The sequence below is a fragment of the Tribolium castaneum genome, chromosome 3 (assembly GCF_031307605.1).
Source record: "Tribolium castaneum strain GA2 chromosome 3, icTriCast1.1, whole genome shotgun sequence".
NCBI classification, from domain to species: domain Eukaryota; kingdom Metazoa; phylum Arthropoda; class Insecta; order Coleoptera; family Tenebrionidae; genus Tribolium; species Tribolium castaneum.
Window position 1 is genome coordinate 23,568,360 of NC_087396.1, and position 27,066 is coordinate 23,595,425.

At 37.2% G+C, this 27,066-nt stretch overlaps 8 protein-coding genes and 1 long non-coding RNA gene across 12 annotated transcripts; 6 read left to right on the plus strand and 3 right to left on the minus strand.

The window, feature by feature from the left end:
* Nucleotides 1-116: 116 nt before the first annotated feature.
* Nucleotides 117-2,623, minus strand: mre11 (meiotic recombination 11). Its single transcript, XM_964546.5, has 5 exons — nucleotides 2,406-2,623; nucleotides 2,214-2,358; nucleotides 1,181-2,162; nucleotides 919-1,073; nucleotides 117-864 (listed from the first exon to the last, which is right to left on the minus strand). The coding sequence occupies exons 1-5, from the start codon at nucleotides 2,488-2,490 to the stop codon at nucleotides 564-566; spliced, it is 1,668 nt and encodes a 555-aa protein (XP_969639.1). The 5' UTR covers nucleotides 2,491-2,623; the 3' UTR covers nucleotides 117-563.
* An 8-nt stretch (nucleotides 2,624-2,631) lies between these two features.
* Nucleotides 2,632-4,177, plus strand: LOC100141709 (zinc finger Y-chromosomal protein). The gene is made up of 2 exons (XM_001811621.4): nucleotides 2,632-2,886; nucleotides 2,941-4,177. The coding sequence occupies exon 2, from the start codon at nucleotides 2,975-2,977 to the stop codon at nucleotides 3,860-3,862; it is 888 nt and encodes a 295-aa protein (XP_001811673.1). The 5' UTR covers nucleotides 2,632-2,886; nucleotides 2,941-2,974; the 3' UTR covers nucleotides 3,863-4,177.
* A 236-nt stretch (nucleotides 4,178-4,413) lies between these two features.
* LOC135265233 (zinc finger Y-chromosomal protein-like) lies at nucleotides 4,414-5,592 on the plus strand. Of its 2 annotated transcripts, none has more exons than XM_008196889.3 (2): nucleotides 4,414-4,515; nucleotides 4,579-5,592. In XM_008196889.3, the coding sequence occupies exon 2, from the start codon at nucleotides 4,619-4,621 to the stop codon at nucleotides 5,507-5,509; it is 891 nt and encodes a 296-aa protein (XP_008195111.1). In that variant the 5' UTR covers nucleotides 4,414-4,515; nucleotides 4,579-4,618; the 3' UTR covers nucleotides 5,510-5,592. The 2 variants fall into 2 exon arrangements, with proteins under 2 accessions (XP_008195111.1, XP_015836675.1); XM_015981189.2 differs by having other exon boundaries at nucleotides 4,452-4,515; nucleotides 4,582-5,592.
* A 342-nt stretch (nucleotides 5,593-5,934) lies between these two features.
* Nucleotides 5,935-10,638, plus strand: Tmem214 (Transmembrane protein 214). Its single transcript, XM_008196893.3, is given in 10 exon segments — nucleotides 5,935-6,058; nucleotides 6,106-6,269; nucleotides 6,349-6,460; nucleotides 6,463-6,819; nucleotides 6,866-7,276; nucleotides 7,330-7,472; nucleotides 8,423-8,549; nucleotides 8,598-8,851; nucleotides 9,049-9,167; nucleotides 9,217-10,638. Coding segments are annotated over 10 exon segments (1,932 nt in total). The 3' UTR covers nucleotides 9,338-10,638.
* LOC658592 (uncharacterized protein) lies at nucleotides 9,371-10,829 on the minus strand. Its single transcript, XM_964968.4, has 6 exons — nucleotides 10,688-10,829; nucleotides 10,458-10,637; nucleotides 10,229-10,412; nucleotides 9,872-10,069; nucleotides 9,614-9,826; nucleotides 9,371-9,559 (listed from the first exon to the last, which is right to left on the minus strand). Exons 1-6 carry the CDS (start codon nucleotides 10,701-10,703, stop codon nucleotides 9,442-9,444), a joined length of 909 nt encoding a protein of 302 aa, XP_970061.1. The 5' UTR covers nucleotides 10,704-10,829; the 3' UTR covers nucleotides 9,371-9,441.
* Nucleotides 10,781-12,102, plus strand: LOC658677 (uncharacterized protein). Its single transcript, XM_008196890.3, has 3 exons — nucleotides 10,781-11,185; nucleotides 11,232-11,857; nucleotides 11,905-12,102. Exons 1-3 carry the CDS (start codon nucleotides 10,781-10,783, stop codon nucleotides 12,089-12,091), a joined length of 1,218 nt encoding a protein of 405 aa, XP_008195112.1. The 3' UTR covers nucleotides 12,092-12,102.
* An 82-nt stretch (nucleotides 12,103-12,184) lies between these two features.
* On the plus strand, nucleotides 12,185-16,360 carry LOC658738 (ATP-dependent RNA helicase DHX30). 2 transcript variants are annotated; one of them, XM_008196896.3, is made up of 8 exons: nucleotides 12,186-12,572; nucleotides 12,652-13,377; nucleotides 13,430-13,646; nucleotides 13,810-14,533; nucleotides 14,857-15,501; nucleotides 15,608-15,987; nucleotides 16,037-16,104; nucleotides 16,153-16,360. In XM_008196896.3, the coding sequence occupies exons 2-8, from the start codon at nucleotides 12,662-12,664 to the stop codon at nucleotides 16,316-16,318; spliced, it is 2,916 nt and encodes a 971-aa protein (XP_008195118.1). In that variant the 5' UTR covers nucleotides 12,186-12,572; nucleotides 12,652-12,661; the 3' UTR covers nucleotides 16,319-16,360. The 2 variants fall into 2 exon arrangements, with proteins under 2 accessions (XP_008195117.1, XP_008195118.1); XM_008196895.3 differs by having other exon boundaries at nucleotides 12,185-13,377.
* A 25-nt stretch (nucleotides 16,361-16,385) lies between these two features.
* Nucleotides 16,386-18,264, plus strand: RpS11 (Ribosomal protein S11). 2 transcript variants are annotated; one of them, XM_961331.5, is made up of 4 exons: nucleotides 16,386-16,501; nucleotides 16,868-16,984; nucleotides 17,214-17,419; nucleotides 18,102-18,264. In XM_961331.5, exons 1-4 carry the CDS (start codon nucleotides 16,490-16,492, stop codon nucleotides 18,223-18,225), a joined length of 459 nt encoding a protein of 152 aa, XP_966424.1. In that variant the 5' UTR covers nucleotides 16,386-16,489; the 3' UTR covers nucleotides 18,226-18,264. The 2 variants fall into 2 exon arrangements, with proteins under 2 accessions (XP_966424.1, XP_008195119.1); XM_008196897.3 differs by lacking the exon at nucleotides 16,868-16,984 and adding an exon at nucleotides 16,701-16,826 and having other exon boundaries at nucleotides 16,399-16,501.
* LOC107398150 (uncharacterized) lies at nucleotides 18,099-21,907 on the minus strand. Its single transcript, XR_001575092.2, has 2 exons — nucleotides 21,634-21,907; nucleotides 18,099-21,587 (listed from the first exon to the last, which is right to left on the minus strand). It is a non-coding gene; the product is annotated as an uncharacterized LOC107398150 (long non-coding RNA).
* Between the last annotated feature and the right edge of the window lie 5,159 nt (nucleotides 21,908-27,066).

The window sequence follows — 27,066 nt, forward strand, 5'->3', positions numbered from 1 at the left end:
AAATTATTCAATTACCAGTTTTTACTCATTACTCGGAATTCAGCAATGATTTGAGCCTTAAACTTGGAGCAATTTTAAAATACCACGACAAAACCAAAATAAAATAAAAAATATACAACTGTGAACAAATTGGTATTTTTTTAAATTTGCGTTTCGATAAAATAATTGCGTTACCTTTATCTCTTACTGTTCAGAATGTAAAGCTGTAACTGCCTGAATTTTGTTTCTTAAATACAGTAATTTTTTTGTAAACTTGGACGGAGATGTTTTATTTGAAACTCAAATCAAAAACAAGTAAATAATTGGAGGTAAATTGAATACCAACATAATTTTGTGGTATTTATTTTAATAATTAAAAAATTCAATTTTTATACAGGCAGCACAAAAAATATTGTATGTTACTCTCTTGAAAAGTCGATACGGCGTCTTAATGCAATGAAACGGTTTCAACACGAGGTAAGTATAACACATATTCTAGGATGCAACAAAAAACAAACCTTTTATCAAAAATAGTCATCTATGTTTCGTTATTTGAACGAAAAGTAAAAATCATTTGGTACCAACTACTTGGCCCTTCCCCTCCCTCGACCTCTCCCGCCCCTGGACCCGCGTCCGCCCCTCGAACCGGGCCCTTTAGCCGGCCTACTTGACACAGAGACATTATTTTCATCATCACTATCATCAATCGTAATTTGATCATCCACTGTCACACTGTTTAGATTTTGCCGTCGGTTTGGATCCCTCAAAACATCCCTAAATTCTTCAACACTTCGTGACTCGCTAATTTGTTTCAAACAATCTTCAATTTCGGCTTCTTCTGGCTTAAGCTCCATTAATTTTTTCATGAGGTATTCCTCCTGCTCACTGAAACATTTTTCATTTTTAATAAAAAATTTTGGACGCAATGAAAATACGAACTTTAACAAGACTTGTGGAGCGTCGTTGTCGTTCGATTCCAGAAATTTATTAACGGCCTCATTTAAGCCAGTTACCGACAGAGCCGATAAGTGGTTGTCCCCCTCGAAGTATTTTGAAATTAGGTCTATAACGCTGGTAACGTGTTCATCATTCGGCTAAAATTTAGCGCACAAGTTAATACATAAACGAATATCATAGAGGTTTTTTCTACTACTTGGCACAAAAAATATTAAATTATTGTAAATATGAACAAATTACGTACATCTATGAAATTCACGTGAACATTATTGGTTCGTCTCGCTTGTTTATAATGGGTTGCAAACTTGACGATATCTTCCGGATTAGCGACTTTGTTGATAAATTCTTGTCCAAACCTGATCGGATTAAAAACCTGTCTCTCATCTTCATATTTAATAATTAACCTAATCAGCGGCAACATGTTGTCCCTATTCAAATTGTTCGCTTCTTCTATCATACTTTCAATTTTCTCCCTTACTAGAATTTTAGTCCGTTCAGAATGCGCTATTTTCCCTGCAAAATTTTCGGGGGGCTCAATCGAAAGACAGCTGAAAATAAACGGCCGAACTGTTTGCAACTCAATCGGATGGAGGTTAAAATTCTTGCCACAGACCCTCAAAAGGCCGATTTTTTTCGTCAAGGCTTCGCCCTCGGCCAGAGACGTGGCGACAGAGCTCCCCGGTTGCGTTATATAGCAGTTGCCCCCAGCACTAGCGCTTGGCTCAATGCGACAATCGTGCTCGTGCCCCCACATCACCAGATCGATAAATTCGGGGATGAATGAGTCAGCTATGAAGTTTTTAGCCCCTCGATTTGCCCGGTTTTGGTGCAAAATGAACACGTTAAACCAATCGTTCAAATCCTCCGGTGTTTTAGTCACGACTTTTTTGTCCAAAAATAAGCGAGCCAAACGTTCGTCTCGAATGTGAGACAGGCCGTACAAAGCCAACTTCGAGTCCCCCTTTTTGAGCAAAATCGGATTGATTTCGACTTTGGTGACGTCGTCCCAGCGCCCGAAATAATTCACGAGACCCATGGACGAGAACAAGTCAAGGGCGGAAACGTGGTTCTTACCAGTGGGGTCATCGTGATTGCCGTGAATCGAAAAAATCGGAATGGAAACATTAATATTGGGGTCCTCGTAATTAACGCTGGCATTGCCGGGGAAGTGTAGTGAAGGGTCGGAGAAAAACTCAATTTCGACAGGTTTATCCCCGAAGCAATACCTTCGGCAAAAACGGCGAGAAATTAGCGTTCGGGGTGATTTATTGACTCACTTTCGTATCAGTTCGATGGTTTTTTTGATACAGTGGGGTGTAGGGCGCGCTTCGTGGAACAAATCGCCCCCGAGTAAAATAAAATCGACCTTTTCCTTATTTGCAATTTGGAGGATTTCCTCAAATGTGCGGAAAGTGTCGTTTTCTTAAAATTCAAATTTGAGTAATACTGTGTGAGTGAGGTTAGGTTACCTCGGATTGAATTATTAAGGCCGTAGCCTAGATGAAGGTCTGTTGCGAGCAAAATTCGAAAAGTATTGGCTTCGGAATCATCCATTTTACACGGTGACACTACCACGAATTGTTCTTTACTAACGTTTCGGGGGAATTCACTTCTCGCGCCAAAATTAACTTCACTTTTTACTTTTTAGTTAGGGACTTTTGATTTAAAGGGGAGGAAAGTGCCTAACTTTGTCCTACTGTTCTTATTTATTTGAATAGAAAAATCAAAAAAGGGCTTAATCATTGCTTTGAGGTTTGTTTCGTTATGCAATTACTCGAAAATAGATGAAACAATAATTTTTGAAAGAAATATCACAGAAAATACCCAACTTGAGCTTGTCAGGTGTCATTTATAAAAGTGGTGGTAAATCGCTGAATTTACAAAAAAATTAAAATCCTTCAGCTTCCAACGACTACTCTCATTGGAAAGGAGCCAAACCTAGACATTTTGGTACAAAATTGCCTTAAAATGGAATTTTGGACGACCCTAACCTCATTTTTCTAGCACCAATGTTTGATGTGGTGATTTAGACTTGAATATGTACGAATTTAACCCTTTCCGCTTGTTTAAAGTGGGGGCGCAAAAGCCCTCAAGCTGTGACTACCTCTTCGACTGTATGAAAAAAGACGCTCCAGGACTATACAAGTGCGAGAACTGCGAGTTCACCGCATTCCTCAAAGTCAATTTAACAATCCACACTGCGATGTTCCACCACTCAACTGGCAAAAACTTCACCTTTGATAACTTCCTCACAAGCGCGAACGAAACTTACAACATGACAAACATCCTAAAATTCCACCATTGTCTCGACTGCGATTTCGGCACCTATTCGCTACTTTTGTTTGCCCGCCACCAATTCGACCACCACGCGGTCAAACCCAAGCCAAAAATGCCCAAAATCGAGTCGAAAATCCCCCGAAAAACGCGCGCCCACATCAACTATCGGGCCTTCAAACGCAACGAATTGTTCGAATGTAGTCAATGCAATGCCAAAACTAGGAGCGCCTACAGTTTGATGAAACACATAGAGGTGTTGCACGGGTTTGTGGACGAGTTTAAGGTTTTCACGTGCGAGAAATGCCCTTTTAAGTCGCAGTATGAGGGGGCGCTTAAAAAGCACCTGAAACGGCACGAGGCCGAAAGCAGCGACGAGTGGTTCACGTGCGACCAGTGCCCCTATAAGAGCAAACAGCAGAACTACCTGCAAAGGCACGTTAAAGCCAATCACACTGATTCAAAAAAATATGGGTGCGAGCATTGCGACTACAAAGCTAAGACCAAATGCACTCTGAAGGACCATGTTATTTCCAGGCACACTGCTCTGGAAAATATCAACTGGTTTTTGTGCGAACTGTGCGCCTACAAGTGCAAGCATAAGCGAAATCTGATGCAACACAAGCGGGGAAAACATAAACTGAAAGTTTAAGGACTGTTTCAGAGATTATTATTTATTACAAACAGTTAATTATTCAAAGTTTATTTCCCGGTGTTTCTAAAATTAACTACAATACAAATTTTTAAAAAATTCTTCAAACCCAAAGTCTTTAAAAGACGCTCAAGCGACGGATTTGCTTCATAATGCAGATGATCTAGTCTTGTAAAGTTAATTTGTACCTAAACCATTGAAGTTAAAAATATGGTGTGGACTTTTTTATTCCTTATGAAAATATTTATTTTTTAATTATCTATATAATTTTTTGCATGTTTGCAAATGAAATAAAGAAGTTATTACGTTGTGAAACATTTGTTTTATTTATTTCTCTGAAATTTCGCCAAACCCGCCGGCTACAAAGTTATGTAATTTACTGTAATATATTACCCAAAAAGGGACCGCCAGGAGCCACGAATTTTTGCCTCAACGGGCCGTTTTGGGTACAATTTATGCACACGTTCTTTATTGGATAATATCATTTATTAGAATACTGACAAGAAACGTAAGAATTATTTCTTTCTATCCAAGATGATTCAAATTTGGATCAATTTTGGTAGTATCTAATTTGGTGATTTAACTTTTTGCGCGGGCAGCACTGCACCGAAATGGCTACCGTAAAAAATGGAGGTCATCGCTCCGCCACAAATGTTTGTATTTTTTTGTAAATAAAGCGCCAAAAATAACTGATTTGTCCATTGTTATGCTTTTAGTAGTAATAGGGGCCACTAAACCAACCCAAACCGTCCAACCATGTTGGAAAAAATTGAACTCTTCAATTGCGAAGACTCGACAATTTTTTCACAATATCGGTGCAAACTGTGCCCGTTTTATTCCAATTTTCTAATAGCTTTACACTCACACGTCCAAAAAGCCCATTCCATCGAGGGCCAGCTCTCTGTAGTCACCTTCAAGCTCCACAGATGCGCGAACTGTGGTCTTGAGACTTTTTCACACTTGGTCTACTTACGACACGTCCGTACTTGCCCTAATAGATGTAAACGGTCCGAATTTCGGAGGGTGCGTATCAGGGGCTCAAAATGGTACAAGTGCCCCCACTGTTGCTACAAGTCCAAGCAAAGCGGGGGCGTAAAAGCGCACATTATCGCCCGGCACACGTCGTTTGAGGAAACTAATTGGTTCGAGTGCGATTACTGTGCCTTCAGGACCAAAACCAAGGGCGATTTGAAAAAACACACCCAGCGAATTCATACGCGGGAAGGTGTCGACAATTACAAAAAGTTTCAGTGCGACTTGTGCCCTTTTCAAACTAAGAGGAGACCCTCTTTACGCATGCACATGATAACGCAACACACAAACTGCAACCAAACGGTTGTAAAGACAGAGGTGTTGTATTACTGCACTGTTTGCGAATACAAAACCAAGCGTTCAGATAACTTGAAAACACACGTCAGGGAACAACATGCAGCACCTGACGATATTGAATGGTTTGAGTGCGACCAGTGTGAGTACAGAGCCAAAAGGGGGCACAGGCTGAAGGAGCACAAGTTAATGAAACACACGGACTTGGACAGGATCCAGTGGTTCAAATGCGGGCATTGTGCATACAAAGGCAAGCTGAAGGCGAACCTGAAGGCCCACATTTTAACGAAACATATTGACTTAGACTTGCAGCTTTTATAGGGCTTTACTTTTTATATAACAAAGTGTTTATGAACTGTTACGACTGTGTATAGATTTTTATTAATAAAGCGGTATTTTGCGGGCATGGTTGTTTTTTGGAAATTTTTGAAAAAATATGAAACGTGGCTGTTAGGGATTTAGCACCACGTATGCTTGTTTCATTTAAAAATTATTCTCAATTTTTGTTCAATCAGAGACACACTGTAACATATCACGGAACGCTTTAGGGAGCCCCAAAAACGGTTTTGCCCCATTTTCTTGAGTTTTACAAAGCGTTCAAAATCCATACCGCCCTAAAAACCTAAAGATTTGACGTGGCGGCAAGAGTGGGGTTACCAGCTGTCAACGTGTGACGGCTACATGGCATAAGTGCGGTTATTTCGTTTTTGTAGTTGATTATTTTGTGTAATAATTGAGTGAAAGAAATGTCGGGTCAATGGGAAGTTGTTGGCAAAAAAAAGGAAAAGGGAGCCAAGGATTTAAGTCAAAAAGTTGGCAAACAAAGTAGAAACAAACCGGAAAATTTGAATGTAAAAGTTGAGGATGTTTGTAAGTTGAGTATGAATCAAAAGTTCGAAAATAATGCTGCGTTTAAGTGGCGAAATCCCAAGTCAAAAACCTGTATTCCAACGGAAAAAATAAAGAAAACAAACCGGTGGAAGTAAAAAAAGATGCGGGCCCCAAAAAAGCGAAAGTTCAAGATAAGGTGCAGGAGGCCAAGCCTAAGGCGCCCAAATCGCTCGAAAGTGCACTTAATTTGGTAATTTTTCATGAAATTAAGTTGGTTACATTACACCAACAGTGCCGTTAACTTAATTCCTTAATTGTAATTTTTCCAGATTGACAGTGATGCGTTCAAAAACATCTTTGAGAAAAACAAGACGCAATTTCCCGACGCCCCTATCGTGTGGTTGAAGGAACTGTCTTCCTTTTTGAACCAAAAACTCACTGTCAGGTACATGATTCCGTTTTTGCCTCAAAACCCGATAACTATCCGTTGAAAATTGTGCCCTCTGGAGTTCTATCTGTGATTGAGAAAGTGGCCCAAGTTGTGGATAAAAACAACCTTTTGGTGTTTTACGACATTGCCTTAACATCAATGGCCACTGATATGAGCAAAAATTTGCCAGCGTTAGGTTACAAGTTGTTTCTGCAACACATCGCCTTAAAGGAACCTAAATTAATTCGTGCCAATTTGGGGAAATATTGTGTCTTGCGAACGTCTTATCAGAACCGACCAAACATCGGATTATCAATTTTATGGGCTGTAGGACAGGCTGGGATTAGGGATTTTCAGACGGGATTAGCTAGTGGGTTTATGATTTTTTGTGGGTTATCAAGTTTAAATTGTTTCAGTTTTTCAGGAGTTAATGTTACCGTTAATTGAATTGAAAAATTATTCACGATTTATCGTCCAGTATTTGATTAAGTTAATTTCGGGGGCTGACCAAGCGACAGTTAGTAAAGAACAGTTCGTTTCACTTCTTGATGTTGTGTTTTCGAGCAAGAAAAACTTTCCCAGTGATCTTAAACAAGATCTCGTGACAGTTGTACCAACTTTGAAGTCGTTCCTAGCGACCAGTAAAGAGCCAACTTGTGTCGACTTTTATTTGAAGAAAATACCAACTGTTGGAAACGACTCGTTTAAAGACTGTTTATGTGACGTTATCGTTGATGGTTTTAATCGAGATCAGAGCAGTTTGGAGAGTTGGGGAAAAAATTATAGTAAGAACGTCACCTCAAGTGCCATTCTTCTTAAATATATTGGTTGGTGTTTTTTACTTTTTTATATTATTAACATTTGATTTTATTTTTTTCAGCGAAAAATTGGCAAACTCTTTCTTGTAAAATAAATAAGAAAGTGTTGGCGCATACACTTAACCAAATTCTTCTCGAAAGTAACGAATTGAGGACTAGGAAAAAGAAAGACGAAGGTTTGATTGAAGCCATTCGTGTATCAGAGGTATTTATTATTTATTAAGCGAAAAATATCTAGGTTAGTTTTACTTTTTTCACCAGCGTGACAATTAAATCTGCTCGAAAGTGAAAACTTTCACCAAATTCTTTCTCAAATGGTTATTTTAAATTAATACTTAGGTGGCCGTGGCTTAAAGTGTTGCCAACCGGGTTTTTGTAGTGTTGTTAACAGTTGGCAAACCCTAATTACTTTGTTTTCTTCTACACACAAAAAATAGGCCGACCTTCAATGCACTTGTTTGTTAATGTTTTAAGATGTTTTTTGTTAAACTTTGACCTTTATTAAAAATTAGTTTTTTCAACGTCCAAAGGGTCAAGGATATCGAAATCTTTTGTATGCTGAACAATATCAGAATAAATTATTGAACTTAGTTGCATCTTATCTGGGAGCAAAGTTCTTTTGAGGTATGTAAAAAATGATAATCCTGCTATCTATTCGACAAAATTCCATTCTGTCGTGTCTTCAACTGATAATTGGTTAATCTCAGCATAAATTGACGGCTAATGCAGTTTTTTCGTGAAAGTTTTTGAAATAGGCGCCTTTGCGTCGCTCTCCCACTTTGAAATGTTGGCAGCGTTGGCAGTGACATTTGCGCAGTTTGCGTTGGTCATTGACAGTTTGTGATTTGGAATCACATAATTTTTTGGTGTTTTATCGACGTTTTTAAACAATTTTTTAAATAAAATTTTTCGCGTACGGAGTTCCAGTTAAATCGACTCGTTTCGTGTATAATTTTCACTATAGTTTGTGAAAAAATAAATCGGTAAATTAATAATTGTTAATTGAAATTAAACGTACATTGTGTTTTTTGAATAACCGGTGCTTGAAAGGTAAAATATCGATTGTTGATTGTTCTAACGCTATTTAAATAATTTAGCTTTCGTAGAATTGAAAGTAACCTCAATTTCGAATGGTAATTTTTACTTTCCTTTCAGGAATTATTGGGGAAAATGGCCAATAAGAAAAGCTCCCGTTCGTGGTTCAAATTCCTCTTTTACACAACGACTTTATTGCTCGCAATTTACATTTATGCTGACACCAAACAAGCCGGCAGTTGGCAAAGTATGTCACTGAGCCATCCATTGATTAAATTTCTAACACATATTTCAGAATCCAACACAAGGAAATTCCTGGTAGAGACAGGTGTGTATGACTACACGCATAAAGCTGTGGGTAAAGTCCAAGAAGGTTGGCTGGTAGTGGACAACAAAATCAAGGAAAATTTTCCTACTTATCGCCAAGCGGTTATTGAGTTCTCGGAACCTTATATTGAGTTTTTTAATAGTTTTGGACAAATTCTCTGCAATTTGTTCGCCAATATCAAGGAGGCTGTCATCGAGAAGTACCCAGTGGTCGTTAAATCGGTAGGAAAATAATTGAGTCAAAATTCTTTCCTAAATTACGTAGTCTTGTTTCTGTACTTTTCTCTTCTCTGATTGTGCTCTAATATTTTTATTTTTTAGCATTTTTTTGTACTCTTAATTGTTTTCGCTGATTCTTTTCTCTGGATCCAAAAAATTATCTTCTATGGATTTAAAAGTTTTATTTAAAATTGTTACAGATTGACTCATATGCTCCTGGCGTTGTGGAGCAGTCCCAGAACGCAGTGAGCACAGCGTGGTCAAGTTCTGTATTTTATGTCAACAGAAGCATTGATTATTTACGTACGGAAGTTTTTGTGTAAGTGTGAATCATTTCTGATTTAAAAAAAGTAAAAATGTAATTTTAGCGGCCAGTTATCTCCTGAAAATATGCAAAGGGTGGTGTATGAGGCTTTCAACACCACTCAGACCAAGGCGACTGAATATTACCACTGGTTGTATGAAAAGGTCCAAAATACGATCAAATAAGGGCTGTGAGATGGGTGTCTGATTGTTACTAGGTTATGGTTAGTTGTATTTTTTTATTCAATTATACTTATTTATTTTACAAAACACATTCCTCGGAGCATTTATTAGAGTGATGTGTTATTCGCATCAGGGAAGAATAATTTGAGTGTATTTTCGTAAATCAGTTTAGATAAAGTGTCAGGGTTTTCGTTTTTAACAACAGCAATAACATCAAGGACTTGCCTGAATATTTAGTTGTAAAAATAAAAAAAATGTATTATAAAAGTATACAGTTACCTTATATTGCATGGTTCATTCCTGCTTTTAACCATACAATCGGTTCTCCACTTCTCTTTTTTGACGCTGTTTGTTATTAAATTTTCTTTGGAAATAAAGGAATATCCAGCATGAGTTGGTCTGATTTCGCACCAAGGACAGTCAGTTTCAATCAGGATTTTATCACTTGGGAGAGCCGACACAGTTTCAAGGTTTTCCTTCGTTTTTAAAGAACTAAAACCAATGAAAACCGCGTTTATTGACAAAATCATCACTTACCATCCGTTTAAACCAATCAAAAAGTTCATATCAATGAAACGCCGCGCCTCGTCCAGTGTACCATCAAACGAGTGAACGACGCCACGCAAATTCGGGTACTTCCCCAAAATTTCGGCCAAGTCTTGCGCGGCGTTCCGGCAGTGGAGAAACAGCGGCAAGTTTGAGCTTTTCGTCAAATTTAACTGCATTTCAAAGTACCTAAAACCGGCATTTTAAATACTATTTTTCTCCTACCATGTATTAAATGACCAATCAGAGTGCGTCACGACAACCACGTGACAACATGTGACAGTAAAAATAAATTGACATTTTGAAAAAACAATGTATACAGCTCGCGTTTAATGCCGAAAAAGTTACATTTTTTGTACTTCTTTGGGGCAGAATTGAAGTCGGTCGTAATCCAGGCCACACTCGCCTATTGCCACGACTTTTCTGGCCCCATTTTCCATAGTATGCTTCATCTGTGCTAAATAATTCTGGGGATCGGCCTCAAATTCCGAACATCGGGTTGGGTGAACCCCCACTGTTGTAAAAAGCCTCTCTGAAAAAAAAACAGAAAAAATATTTTCATTGATTACTTAGTTACCATCAGACTCGGCGATTTTTAGGGCCTTTCGGCTCTCGTCTAAATTGCCTCCCGTAATGATGATTTTCTCTAAGCCAGCGTCCCAGCTTCGCTTCAAAACCTGCCCCAAATCGGGTACATGTTTACTTGACCCATTGTAAACCCCCGAATACATGAGGTCGGTCAAATTGGCCCCTATATCTGCGACAAGCTCGAGATCACCATTTCGCAACATTACAATAACTACTTACCAATAAATTTACGCATTTTGTGTTTCCCACCTAACCCCAAAGTGCACAACACGGTCAAATCTGGCGTTAAAATGCGCCAATTTGCAGTTTTAAATGATACGTAAACGCAAATTATTGAGTATTAGCGTCACTCTAATCGTGGTATTTATATTTTCAACGTATTATTTGTTAACAACGTTAACATCCACCGAAAGTGAGGTTAGAAGCACCCATGAAAAAATCTATCACCACCTTAAAAACTTGCCCCAGTTGTACAAAACGCACAAACCGTTAGAAAACGACGCATTTGATAAATTCACAAGCAATGTAAATGTTGTCATAAATGAGGACGTGGCGAAAGTGTGGCAAATTGCGAACTCATGGGTCTCTGGTACCAAACTAGTGGACCTGGAAAGCCCATTTTTGGGCACCGTTTTATCGCGCTTGAAAACGGCAAAAGTGGTTAAAGCCGATTTGGACACCAGAGGGACTCAATTGAAGTTTCTACTGACCCTAGAAGTGAGTGGTGTCAGTTGGTAATAAATTGTATTTATTGTTTTTCAAGGGGGGCCAAAATGTAGTATTTAAGCCGAAATGGTACGATAAGAGCCGAGTAATCGAGGGGCCCGTATATGCGGGGAAAGACAGACACAGTAGCGAAATTGTGGCGTTTTATTTATCCGTTTTATTAAACCTTCCACTAACACCATGTAGCGTTGAGCGCACTTTATCGTTGTCTCGGGACATCGTCCCAGTGGCCACTAGACGTCTCCTCAACACCAGTTTCGAAATAAATAACCGGACGTGCATTTTTGGCAAGTGCTTTTACTGCAAGAGGGAAGATCCAATTTGTGAAGACGAGAATTTTTCCCTAACTGGGGCTGCGATTTTCAACATTAACGCCCCCTTGAAGAGCTATAGATCGCCCTGGCAACGCACCTACAAGAAGAACAAGAAAGCGGTCTGGGAGGAAGAAGACAATTATTGCAAATTTGTGAAAGAGAAAATCACGAAACGCCGAATTTTGGATTTGGTCGATGCTTCAGTTTTTGATTTTTTGATCCAGAATGGTGACAGACATCATTATGAGACGCTCCATGAGAGTGTTGTTTTGATAGACAATGGGAAAGGTTTTGGGAACCCGAACATATCACACCTGGACGTTCTAGCCCCCTTATATCAGTGCTGCATGTATGGGGGTTTCCTGTATTGTTGATGTTTCAAGAGTTGGGTTTTAGGCTCAGAAGTGCGACTTTGAAAAAATTGCTGAATTTGGCCGGAGGTCAGTTGAGGAAAAAAATCGAAACTATGCCCGATCTAGAGAAGTTATTAATCAGTGACCACCTTAGGGCTTTGGAGGAACGTCTAATGATCGTTTTTGCTACTATTGAATATTGTAAAACCCTGAAATTGAATAAAGAATGATCCAATTTGAATTTTACCACCACAAAACGTGCCACCACCGCCAACCCTCAAAAATTGAACTTACCACATTTTTGAATTATGGCGTATTATCCTTAGTATTTTGGCGCCGAAATGTAATTATTTGCTCGTGTGGTGAAATAAATTAACGTTGGTGTAATTCCTTGTGCTCGAAACGTTACATTTGGGTTGATTTATGCCGTGAAAGGTTTAGTGTTTTTCGCTTCGTGGCGTTGGCATTGAACGTCACTGTCAAGTCGCATGTGCTCCGTTTTTCGAAAATCGCACAAAAAGTTTGAAATGTGGGAAAAACTGTCAACTCTTTTAACCAAAAACAACCTCCTCCAAAAGCGGTACTTGTTTAGCGTTCAGCTGGGGCACTGTCAACACCTGCAAGTGACCAACTCGCGAATCCTAACCCCACACACCAAGAAATGGTTGAGTTTGTTATCTAACTACCGATTTTCAAAATTTTGCCAGTCAAGTAAGTTACAAGTCCAACCGTTTAACGCGATATCAACCAGCGAGAGACTTGGCAATGCGTCACTTGACCGGTTTTTAAGGGACGAAAAAATGGACCCTGAAGCTTATAAAAAGAATTTATTTAAACGAAGACCGGTGTCTGCAGTCTTGAAAAAATCAATTAAGGTACGTCGACCTCCAGATTTAGTGAGACACTATTCAACTAGCGTTGATAAGGAGGTTGATAACAAACCGGCAACTTCTGATAGAATCAGCACTTCGCCTAAAAACGTTCTCCACAATGTTTTCGCCGTTGTTGCCCAACAACTCAACAACAGAGAGCTTAAATTACAACCGAGTTACAACATAATCAAGGAAAAAAATAAAATTGTTTCGTGGTGTTGCACCTACAACCCCAAATGGCCTGAGCCAATGAAGTTTGTCTCAACTGGAAAAACCAAACAAGAGGCTTCGCACAAAGCGGCTCATGCCGCTCTACTGTGGTTAAAAAAACTGGAAAAAATAACACCAGACGGCCATCCAGTCATGATAGATAAACGCGAAGTGTTGGACATTAATAGACGCTCACTTCCCACAGTAACACTCGACCAGAACACAACAAATCACTTGAAAAACGTAGCAGAAATTTACAACAATGAGTTCGTCCCACTTTTGCAAGAAAATCTCGATAATAAGACCAAACCAGCGTTTGAAATAAACGAAATTCAGAGCTTGAGTGATGTTAATGGGAATTTGAGACAGAAGGTGTTTCCAGTTTCCAAATATTTAGCTAAGGAGAAAGTTAATTTGCCCATTTCTGAATACAAGTAATTGGTTTTGTGTCCCTTTGTTTGTTGGTGTGTTTATTTGGTGTTTTAGGGAGCAGTTTATACATTTGTTGAGAGAGAACCAAATTATTATAGTTAAAGGGGAGCCAGGTTGTGGGAAAAGTACCCGGATTCCGCAATATGTTTTGGAATCGTGGGCCACTGAAGGGCTTAGTAAGGGAGAGCCTTGCAGAATTGCGGTCACACAACCTAGGAGGATTGCTGCCATGTCTTTGGCCGATCGGGTGTCTGATGAAAGGGACGAAAGGGTAAGTTTATTTAATGATTTTTTTATTGTATTTGTTATTTTGTCTTTCTGTAATAATAAAATTTGCTTTTTTGTTATTGTGAACTTAATTTAATCTTTTTCTCTTCGTTGGTGTAAAAAATTCGTATTCAAATTAAATCCTTGTTTATTTTGTGTTTTTTCAGTGCGGTCACATAGTCGGTTATCAGATCCGCCTAAAATCCAATTTCAATCCAAACACCGGCCGCATCCTCTACTGCACGACCGGAATTCTCCTCAAACATCTTCAATCCGACGTAAACTTGAGTAACTTTACGCACGTTATTTTAGACGAAGCCCACGAACGGGACGTGAACACAGACCTGTTGCTGAATTTGCTACGAAATGCAATCACCAAAAATAATAATTTAAAACTAATAGTCATGAGTGCCACCGTTGACATCGACCTGTTCAAAAACTACCTCAACGACGCTCCCACCATGCACATTCCTGGCTTTACATATCCGGTCAAATCGCATTTCCTCGATGATATTAATCTCGATTTGGGCAAAACGCGAAAAATCTGCGAAAACAACGAATCGCCGAACGTAATGCATGAAGATGTGGCCAAGATTATTAAACATGTTCATGATACGAAGGATGAGGGGGCGATTTTGTGTTTTTTGCCCGGTTGGGAGGATATTGTTAAAGTGCAGAAGTTGATTCCAATGAGGGGGGATTTGGCTGTGTTGTGTCTCCACTCAAGGTTGCAGGATTCCGATCAGAGGAAGATTTTTTCGCGGACTCCGCCTGGTGTCAGGAAAGTTATTCTCTCGACGAATATTGCAGAGACTTCAGTCACGATTGACGATGTTGTTTATGTGGTCGATACGGGGATTCACAAGGAGAATCGGTTTGATAATGCGAAAGGTACGGACACCTGGACTATGGTCAGTTACTTGAAGCCAAGCAGTATTTTGTTAAAAAAAATCACCCAGATTACAATTACTGAAAATTAGTGTCAAAAGTATGCCTATTTGACGTAAAATTGTCTAGGGATTCCAAATCTGCCGTCATTTTTGATCTACGATGCGTAGTTTTGGAGATATTGACAAAATATTCATTTAAGAAATAAGTATGTTTGGCTTCAAGTTGGCTTCACTTCAGTGATGTGTATATTGAAATATGGTTGGCAACATTGTCAATACAGCCAACTTGATTTCAAAATCACATTATCGAATTTTTTTTGGCAGGTGTCACGTGTATTGACAACTATTGGATCTCACAGTCAAGCATGACACAGCGTAGAGGGCGCGCCGGTCGTGTACGACCAGGCGAAAGTTTCCACTTGTACACAAAGTCAAAATATGATTCGTTTTCCCCATTCACCGATCCCGAAATTTTGAAAACATCCCTCACAAAAATCGTCCTAAACTCCAAAGTTTACAGCAATAACATGGACGCGTTAGAATTTATGAGTCAATTGCCTAGTCCTCCCGAAAAAAATACAACACGGAGAGCCGTCCGTGAATTGAAAGATTTGCAACTATTGGACGAAAACGAAAATTTAACATCACTCGGGAGAGTCTTAGCCAATTTTCAATTAGAACCGAAATTAGCCAAAGTCTTAGTCAATGCAGTTGTGTTCAAATGTGTGACGCCCGTTGTTGATATCGTTACGATTTTTTCGTCAAACACCGAATTGTTTAGTACGAGTCTTGTGGATAAAGATACCATTAAACAAATCAAGACGAAAGGGAGCAAACATAGCGATCATTTAGCCATGATGCGGCTTTTTGAGGCCTGGCTACAACTGATGGAAGAGAGGGACGCATCAGCAGCTGAACGATATTGTTACGATGCTAAATTAGTTCACCATAAACTTGTCACTCTAAATAGTAAGTTTTTGAAATGGGAAGCGAAATTAAGTTGGTAACATTGCCAAGTTGGTGACATTGCCAACTTAATTATAAAGTCACAGGTCACTTGATTGGTTTGTTTCAGAACTGAGGGATATTCATTTCGATTATTTACACAACGGCCTCCATGACTCACTTCCAATTGCTGATAACTTCTCTGATAATGATGAACTAGTCAAAGCTATTTTATTCTCAGGCGTTGGGACGTTGCTGAGGCACCGAAACTTTGACATAGTTAAAGGGCGCTGTAAAAAATCGAACGTTTTTTTGACTAGTTATAATCACAAAGCGTCGATTACTTCGGAAAGTGTCAATTTTAAAAAGACGGCGTTTCCGTCAAACTTCTTAGTTTATTTTAACGAAATTCAGTCAAATATTAGGAGAATTACTTTAGTTAGGGAATGCAGTGTTATTGCCCCTATCGCCGTTCTGTTGTTTTCTGATAAACCCCTCGTTACCAAAGAAGTAATTATTATATAATTATTTACGTAACCGTTGAAATGCAATGTTTTAGGTCGAAACTAATGATAAGGTTCTTTTAAGTCTCAAAGACACCAAAATAGAAATTCAATGTTCCAAAGAGTAAGTTTCACTTGTAATTCATTTCTTTGTACATTGTTTGATTTCCAGAGAAGCCGAACACATAATAAAGTGCAAGGAAGCGATTGATTCAGCCTACTCCTATTTCATTTTCCAGATGACGGAAGGTGGCGAGTGCAATTCACGAATAAACGCAATTTGGGACAAAATTCTAAACCACATTAACTCAATTTTGGAGAAACACAGTATTAAATAAAAATCTGGTTTTTGTACATTAATAGAAGCTTGAATTAATTTATTTTTGTGTTTTATTTCCCTCGACTGTCGATATTAAATTAGCCGCGCCACTGTCACCTTCGTTACTTTGGTGCGTTTGACGTGGTTGTGTTGTCGGCACTTTTTCCTTCTTTCACTAGCGTACGGCAAAATGGCTGATCAGGTGAGTGAAAAACCAGGAAAAAATCGTTTTTTCACAAAGAAAAGTTGCAATTTTCCAATTTATTCTTTTCTCAAATTGGTTATTACCATGTTTGGTGGTGTTTTCGCCCTGGATGGCGCCATAAAAAGGTGTAAAAGTAGTGTAGCCAGAGCTGCACGTGGTTTCCCGAACGTGTGTTACAAATTGTGGTGTTTTGCAGAACGAGAGATCGTTTCAACGACAACCGACGGTTTTTCTCAACCGTAAGAAAGGCTTGGGTGGTAAAAGACGCAAGTCTCTGCGCTACCACCGAGAAGTCGGACTTGGGTTTAAAACCCCAAGGGAGGTAGGCTTTGTGTGTGCCCCCTAACGTGTTTTTTTCTATAGACAGAGCGAGCTTTTCAAAGACAACACGGCATTAACGTGAACCGCAAAGCCGGGCTCAAGAAGAAGGTGCTGAGGCTGTCGAGGAATGTAGGCTTGGGGTTTAAGACCCCTCGTGAGGTTTGTTCTTTTCTTTGGGTTTTCAGGGCCAGGGCTGCATCATCGGTGGGGGTTTAACAGCATAGCATGTTGGTGGTGGTGACTGAGGCGCTTTTTGTGTCGTGGTGTCGAACATAACATTCATTTATTCATCGTTATTAACAGGGTTATTAACACATTTTTTGCTTTTGTAACATTTCATTTATTGTTGATTGGGAAACGTATTTTTGACACTTTTTTGGGGATATAGGCCATCGAGGGTTCGTACATTGACAAGAAATGTCCATTCACTGGAAATGTTTCCATCAGAGGACGAATCTTGACTGGAGTTGTGCAGAAAATGAAGATGCAGCGCACTATTGTTATCCGGCGTGATTATCTTCACTACATTCGCAAATACAACCGTTTTGAGAAGAGACATCGCAACATGTCGGTGCATTTATCGCCTTGCTTCAGGTATGTTTACATTTCTAACTCACTGTAAGAAATCTTGTGCAAAAACGAGGAACGTGTCTAAATGCTTGAAGACGGTAAAAACCAAAACATCTCGATCGAATTTGGCGATTTTTTGAGTAATTTCGGACAAAATTTCGCAAAATATTTGGGTATCTTGCTGTAAAACGGTTTGAGACTTTAGAAAAAGCCGAAATTAACAACATTTTCGCCCGAATATGATGATTCTTCGGTCTATTTTTGACGGAATTTTGAGTGTTCATTACAAAATCAGTCTTATAACAAAGTTTTTAGTGTAAAACGAGTTTAATCGTGCGATGGAAGTAATTTCATACAAAATTTCTCGAACTAATTGAATATCTTGTTGTAAAACGTGCTTGGACGCTCGAAAAAAGCAACATTTTCGACCCAATTTGATGGTTTTTCGGCATATTTTGGACGAAATTTTTGCGTTTCTGCGTTCGTATTGCGAAATTTCTCGAAAAAATACTTAAAAACGTGCTTAACTTCTCGAAGAAGAAGAAGAAGTTTAGTGATTTTTCGGTGTTTTAGTGATTTCGTGTGTTCCCGGCTGAAAAACGTGGTAAAGGTTCTTACGTGTTAATATTAAGTGTATAATTTGTTGTTTTTTTAATAGATTTCTAAGTATTCGTTGTTCACAACTTTGTTTTTATTTGTATTACAGGGATGTAGAAATTGGGGATGTTGTAACAATTGGGGAATGCCGACCCTTATCTAAAACTGTCAGATTTAATGTACTAAAGGTTACAAAAGGCAGTAGCTCGAAAAAGAGCTTCAAGAAATTTTAATGTTACAACCGGAAAATAAATAAGTTTTCTATATAGAAATTTTATTTTTTTACACTTCCCTTCCTCAAATCCCAGTACAGTTATACATAATTTTCTTCTTTAAAAGAGCAATAAATAAATAAATACTTTGAGCTTTACGAAACAATTTTACGTAATAATAATTAGGTAAATACCTAATTAAAACAAGCCAGGAAAAGTTAAATAGCGTCTGCAGGGTAAGTCTAAGATAATTTCAAAAGTACACCATAATTCATCAAGTTTTTTCGTTGGCGGTTATTTGTCACTTGTGTGGAAAACCACAGAAAACGTTAACTTCGTGTTTATGTTAAAAGTGTGGGCGTGTTTTATTGTCTTTATTAAGGAAAGTTGTGTTCTTCAATCCAGTGGAATCGTTTTTAAGGAAAGTTATTTAATTTTTGTTTACGTGACTTTGTGCAATTATTGTGATTCCACCCTCGAAGTAATTGCAAACACGAAGGTGCCGGAAATAGATCGGTCGCGTCGGATCTATTATTTACCCAGAAGTTGATTTAGCTGTCTCAATAGTGGTGTTGAAATTACAGAAATCGCCTCAGAAATGACTAAAGTAGGCCACTAAATGTGCACATTTGCGACGTTGGTTGCCTAGCGTTCTAAATTATTTCGAAATTTACCCTTGTCCTCGTCTATCCAGCAAAAAATTAAGATAATCTGGAATTTTGTTTTGATTTATTTTTTTTCGTAATAAACCGGCCAGGTTTTGCCGGATATTCGATTTTATTTCTTCTATTAATTCCAATAATTTGCTTGTTTTAATGAGCGATTAATTTGAATGCAACTAAGTTTCTGACCTCTGACCATACCGGTTTTGCAGTTACTACATAAATATTATGATCAAGCAATTTGTTATCCTCGTACATACTGATCTAGTTCATATCTCCAAACACTATTATTAACGATTACATTACGCGAGAACCTTGCAACAGTAATGTTGAACTACACTTATTTTAAATGAAAAAATTAAACGGTTGTTTTGGCTAAAAGATAAGTCAGAGTGGATATTATCTATTATCTGCAATAGAAAAAGAATCTGTCACGCAGACTGAAGATGCAAAATTAGCAATTAAGCGCTTTTGAGCAATAATAAGGAAGAAGGTTCGTCTAGCCCGCATTTTGTTGCCTCTCGTTTAGCATTTAGGGAGTGTTCTGAGAATACAAATTTATTTTAAACGGTTAATAACGTTGCCATTCCTTTTACGGCGTCATTTTCCGCTTCTGTCTAGATAATCGGTATTTCGTATGCGTAGGAAAAATGTCAAGATGTCACGTCGGTCGATCCGATCGACGACAGTTCTCAGACTTGGCTTGGTGTAGTACCCTCTTCGACGAAGAGTCACATATGCATACACATGCACACCTAGGTGTGCGTGTGCCAACATCGGTAGCAGGCAACGAGTTTGTTGACCTGGCCATTCGAGGCCCATGCAGCTTCATTTTAGCCAGTTTTCTTTTCAACTTATCGCCACCATAAAAAATATTTTTTAAGGCATAACACCTTAATCAAAAAAAAAAAATCTCGATGTAATCGGGACCAAGCAAAGCCGATTACTTTGATACAGTTTGGAGTATTTTCCAAAGTAATTTTTGATTTTTGCGCGTGATTAATTGCCGCCCGCACGAAAATAAAGCAATATCAAAAAAAGAAGCGAAATTTAGCCAGGGTTTTGAGCGTGGAATATTTATGGAAGATGTCAAAGTCTTATAAGGAATATAAAAAATCCAAGCACGCGGGGCGGTCCGTTTCAAGTGCTTTAAAGCCAGTTTTCATCGTATATGCTTATCTGTGGGTGTTTAAAAATGCAGTTTGGAAAAAGGAATATCCATATATCATGCCTGAAAATCTTTGCCAATGGCCAATAACCTCGGAGTGCAACGCGAGCGCTATTCTCACACACATACCCGGTTTCACCAACCTTTTTCATTTCACTTTTTTTGTTCCTTTCGTCTTGCGAAAATTAATCGGAGTTTTGGACTGTGTTTTGATATTTGTTGCAACAACTTTTAATAAATAAAAATGATCACTTTATGATCAAGGCTTTAAAAAATCGAAGGTTTTTATTAACACGTTAGCGGGTTTACAAGTGACCGTTAGAAATTATAAATAATTAACCTTCCCCGACCTTCTCTAATTTGTAAATTGCGTGGGCGCAATTATACAATACTTCGGCACTTTTTAAAAGCAACAATCATTGTGTTTGACAAGGCGCAGATTTATAGTTTCCATGATTAACTGCAAAACTTCCAATAATTATTAATAATCGAAGATTTATTGTCAATTTACAGTTATAGTTTCAAATAAAATCAAACATTTATTTAATAAAAATTATACTAAAAAAGTTTATGTGATGCATAATTTTTATTATTATATTTCGATTCAGAAATATTTGTAATAAATACGCATAATAACAAAGAGGAAAAAAGTGATCTTTTACAGGTGACCTGTGTTATAACTAGCTTTAGCAGACACACTTTATACTACTTAAATTTTTCATTCAAAATAAAAATTGTGCTAATAATTCTTGATTTTTTCAAAACGATAACTCATGTGGTCACAAAGACATTAAGTTGTCACTAGGCATGTGGCGGTGTCATCAATTGATATTTTTATTAAAATACAATGCACACTACCTTTTGACTGATAGCTTGTAGATATATCTATTGTTAGTTCTTTATTGTTAAAAAACACGTAGGTACGACTTGTGGCATTATAAATAAACTAATAAATATTAACACTGTTTGCAACTCGCTGGGATTTTTTGATAGGTAGAAATAGATAGCTATTATTTTTGTGAAATTTAATGCTCCAACTTTGAATTTCTCAGCTACGGTTGTAGAGCGTACAATTAGTGAAACACCAGCCATACCTAATGCGATTAATGCACCATTCTTGTTAATTTTGTTTCATTACATTTGCGTTTTCCTGAGTGGATACTATTTTCGACTAAACCGTTAACGAAGCTAATGAACTCACTTTTAATTTTGCGACTAAGTAAAGTTCCGTAGAATCTTCATGAACTTGTAAAACACTATTAATTAATACTTAGTTAGTAGACGCACGTTGATCGCGGTGAATTAAAATTCCGTTTTGGTAAATGAATTTTTCTTCTTGGTGAAGCGAGTAGTGTAAATAGGGTTTAATTGTTCGGGTTTCCTGGCAACGACCATGTGAAGGTAACATATTTAATTTATTCACCTTGTACATCCTGTTTATTCACTCATCACGTCAAAGTGCTCAAGTTTCCTTTCTTGGCACGACAGGCATAATGTGAGGCCGTTCGCAGTCGCATATAACCAACCCAGTTACGCACAGCTGCCCCCTAACACTAATAATACAAACAAAATGAAATTATCCCGCCTTTACTTACTTACCTTACGCCGGGGAAGCACCTAGCACGACCACTTTGTTGATTAAATATTGTGATAACGAAGCCATCCATCCATTGGTTTGGCTTTAGAATTTGAGTCGCTGCTTGGAATAATTGGCAAAGTGTCACTAAAGTCAAGTGCACACCCTAGAGGCACTCCCTACATACTGCAATATCCACTGAATGAGAAACCGGTCATTCCTCGAGCGTAAATTAGATTGACAAGAAATTAATGACTTTCAATCAAAGGTGTAAAATTATACAACAATAATTTTGCATTAGGATGATTTGCAACTTGGTTAGCATAACGTAATCTAATTAAAAGAATTGCTACGATTTCGTTAAGTATCACCTTGATCATCCACAAAAAGCGAAAGAGAATGCTCTTTGTCACATTGCTAATCGATATTTGAACGAACGGCTTTAAATGTCGAGGGAAGACCTTTAAGATCTTCTTTGTGGCGCAAAACACGTTGATGTATTACTTACTTTAAGTATGTAGTTTTATCCCAGTGTCATATTTACATCCCCAGCTACCATATGTCTAAGCAGATGTTGCTCAAAAAAGGACAAAACTGGTCATCCTGTGTGATTGCCAGCAAACAAAAAAAAACTTAATTGAGTAAAGGCTTGTGAGATTTTTTGATTTTACGAAAAAGAGCATTGCTTTTTTTCTACATGATAAAACTTCTTTAATTTTTATAAAAGTAACTGCAAAAATATGCTGAAAGTTTTTGAGTACTTAAGTCAGCTAAAAAAATGTAGTTGCTTTTCAACCACTCACTTCAGGTATGTGCTTTGGCAACAGTTGCAGATAAAAAGTGTGCGTTACTGTGGCATGAATCGGTCTAAGCTGCATTACCCTTTACTCTTTTAAGAGTATTTTGACCTTACAAGAGACAATAACCAGCATAGCTCAATTGCAATAAAATTACACAATAGTCGGGCGCAGATTGTCAGAAAGAATGATGGATTATAAGTAGTTTGTTTCAAATCTAACGATTGTATGCATGTGCATGACTTAAACGGAGTGAAATTAATCGTAAAAGGCAAATGGATATCCAGCGGAATGGGAATATGGGCGATAAATAATTTTCCCGAGTGTGGAAAAACTTGGGCATTATGCGAATGGGTCTATAAGCCATTTTCATTACATGTTCAAAGCGAAGGAGTGTCTGTAATTACTTAATAAGTTATTTATACATTGCGACATTTTTCCGCAAATTTCACGCATTCTTTATGACTGCTCCACACGCGAACTTTCTTAATTATTGCCCGTATTATCATGCGGTATTGTCACAATGAAATTTCATATTTCATTTCGAAAAAATCTCCGGCAATTTATATTAGCTACATGAGCTTTGCATAAACTTAATTTTATAGATAAGTGTAGTTGCATTTGATTGTAACATAAAATTTGCATAAAATATGCAGAAAACTGGGCCAGTTTAATTTTTTGTTATTAGTTGAAGAAAGTCAATTACTTTAAGATCTTTTATCGTGACATGTTTAGCGCTTGTTTTCTTCCAGAGCCTTGGATAATAAACGTAATCGTGGCAATTCAAATTATTATTAGCAAGTGATGGTGGGGCCATAAATTATAACATTTTTATGGCTTAAAATGTGAGTAAACCGCATTTTTCCAGCTCGCGCTTTCGGCCCGCAATCTGGACATAAACTCTATGATTATTTAATTTGAATATTAAATGCCCACTTATGAAATGATAATTATGTTATAATTATTTATTATAAAAGGTACTAAATTCCATGACAAAGTAAACTTTAGATCTAATTTGTAATTCTAATGCGTTAGTTTTTGCGCACATAATAAGTACTTTATAACGCATAACATTAAAATAATTATAACCACTGGTTTGCGCTCGATTCTTGTAAGTATATTTTTTATAATGTCATTATTCCCTACTGCGTTTATGCAACGATTTTCATCCAAAGGTCAGTGTCTACAATAAGGGAGAATTAAATTTCATGCGGCTTGTCCAATCTGTAAGCCTGTTATGTAAAGTTGAAAAAGCTGTTTTTTGATATTGGGTTTCGTCTGCGCCGCCTCCACGTTTCAGATCAAACCATTGTCATTCATTTCTAAAATTACACAAGAATTACAGGGCGTGTTCAACACGGCGGCACGTCACATAAAGCCAGATTTAAAAATAATCAATAATCATCTAATGCATTAAGCAATAGAAGCCAGACATCAGACACTTATTTATTCCGAAGTTTATTTGTCTATTACACGATTCCGATTTATCATTTCTTGATTTGAAATATTACCAAGTCCTAATTTTTCACGAGCGTACACGCATTTTTAAATCTTTACAATCATAATGAAATTTATTCTAATGAATAATTAATATTGTATTTGTACTCAACTGACGCGAAGTGGGCACTGTCGGCATGGATAATGAGACAGGTTTTATTACCTATTGCAACTATTACGAGTTTTTAGTTTATTTAACAAGAAACGAAAAGAAAAAGGCGAAAAACCGGCATTCAAGTAAGGCTTCCAGCTTCAAAAACGGGAGCTGGACTGACGGGAATTTATTGAAATACGCCAAGAATTTTTCACACGATATGATGAATTGTTGCTGCGTTTCTGCTTTTGCAGTTTTAACACACGGGATTGCCCAAAATACGCAGAATTCACTGAAACAAACCTACTTGTTTCAGGACTTTTAGTTTTCGAGTTTGTTTTTTTTATTAAAGAATTAAAAATGTCTCTGTAATCGGAATCGTCATAAAAAATTCTATTTTGCGACTTTTTGGGTAGTGAAGATGTTCACACGAACTCTTAATTTAATTTTAGAATTTTTAAATTAATGAATTTTTATCAAAGTTATTAAAATTTTAACGGTTATGTTATCTAATAAATCAACTGATTAACGCTACATTTTCCTTTCTTGGAGCATAATAATATGCAAAAATTTGGTTCGTTTTCGCATTTTGTAATTTTTTGCCAAAAAAGTGGAACATATTAGCGGGACATCCAATTAATTAACTGATCTTACAGTTATGAATAACAAAAACTTGGCCAAAGTCAAATTGATTAGTTTTTCAGATAAGTGAGTGATTTTTGGGAATTACAAATTGATCAATTTTTCATGTGGAGAGTGATCAATCATTCTTGACGAATTTGGCTCTCACCTAGTTTTTATTGCTCTCACTAACTGTAATATAATACAGGCAGGTATGAGAAAATATTCGTTAAAACTCTCCTTTTGCAAGTTGTTGGTAATTAACAGTCTTGAACTAATTTGAATAATCACTAAGCAATATGTTTTAGATTGATTAGATACCGGTTTGCAACTCGCCGTTGGCATTTTTTGGCTAAAGCAACATTTCGTTGAAAAAAGCCGTTATGTTTCATTTCAATTAGTCACTGTCGATATGTTCCAGTAATGCTTATCCTGTCTGGATATCATCGGCAATCAGCACTGTCTTATTACTTACACACATGCATATACATGACGAATTAAGTACATGCAGTAAACCGAACCTAAACGTTCTATGCATTTTTGACCGCACCTTCTTTTGCAATCTGTTCTGTTATAAATTAAACATTAAGTACAGAAATACGTTATATTGTGTTGCAATTATGATTCTATATAGCTTTGCTTTGTTGTGTTGAGACAGGAACAAGTCGGACGGTGGGACAAATCATTTATTAGACGTTTTGTTTTATAACTGCGACTAACTGAAACCATTGTTGGAACTACTATTTACGAGGAGCTCTTCTTTTTCCTAGAATCATAGAAATTACGACTCTAACTCTTAATATAGCGATGGATTTTTACCATTTCGGTGAGGAAAAGTGTCGCTTGGTAATTTGAATTTGTTTCTGAAGGAGATAATTTGCAGGAAATGAGAAAAAAGTAAGTAGAAATAACGAAATGCCCGTGAGTTACCTTCTCTTTGCATAATATAAATATATATTTTACAATTCCGTTATAAATTTTCATAATGAGTAGGTATGGACATTGTACACTTATGCTAAATTTAAGATCATTAACCTAGACCGAAAAAAGCGGAAAGAGCAGTGTAATATACGAAAACATGTTAATCGCCTATCATCAAGTCTACGACTGCCTCCGAGACTGAAAATTGTTTTCTATATTCGTAATAGCAAACCAATTATTTTGGTTAAATTATCTTTTGAAAACACGTCAATTTCGCATTACGTAAATTTTGTACTAAAGTTCACAAACATCATTCACAAAATTACGGAAGTACGTGATAGGTAGAAACTTGTAACGTTATTTATAAATTAAATTGTAATTTATATAATTTCAATTGTGCAATACGTTACTAACGTTGTATTGTTTTTTTGCAAAAATTATTTATTTAGGTCACCTATTTTTGGACTGTTATCAATTATCATTTAAGGGACGTGAAGGGCAAAATGTCAACACAAAAATCAATACACGTTTTTAGGTTGCGATGAGATAATGGGTAAGTAAATATGTTACTGACGCGAAACCCAATTTCCTATGAATAAAGCGAAAAAATACATGGTGGAAAACGTTATAGATTATTGAAAAACATTTTTAATGGGTATCCTCGTGTTGTTTAACCGTTCAAGTTTATTAGCCTGTTGTAAATATTAATTAGTGATTCTCAGAAATTCCGCGTTTAAAAAATATTCAAATAAATATGTTGTAAAATTTTAATCCATGATCATGTGTGACGTAGCTTTGTTGTCTTGTTATAAACATATCCATTCACTTTACGACACATTTAAAACCAACTAAAAACTCAATTAGCAAACATGATAGTAATTTAGAAATATCGGCTAACGAAACAATAAAAAAACGTGTCATAAAATTATTCCTTGGCGATTTGCGGTTGAAAACTCAACCGTTTCCAGTCAATTTGTTATTAAATGGCTGCTATCCAGGTATTTTAGGCATTTATCACTCGCTGATTGTTCAGCGTTGCATGTAACGGGGCACTGTTCCGAGATAATCCCACTAAAGTGTGTATAGTATCGAAAAATGTTGTAATAAATTATTTCGTTAAGAGTATTATGACATCAGATGGATAAATTATTTATAGAAATATTTCGTTTTTAATTGGATTCCTTTTCTTCGACTACTTATACTGTCATGTTGTCTAGAGTATTTAGGCGGCTTTTATATTATAACAGATATGTTAATAAGTCGCCAAGTGTCGCTGTCAACTACAATTTCCTGTTGAGTAATTATTGCCATCAGATGTCGGAGTGGCGCTAAGATGGATACGGTTTGATTGGTTAACTGGAAACTAACAAGCGTTTTGAGCCTTAATTAGGCAAATAAACAATAATCATAAATCAACAAAAAAACTATGGACACAAAATTGTGTTAGTGATTAATCTTGAGGTCAAGTCGCGGAGTACATTTTTGAAGTCATGGTTCACAACATTTATGTCAGTGTAATTCCTTAG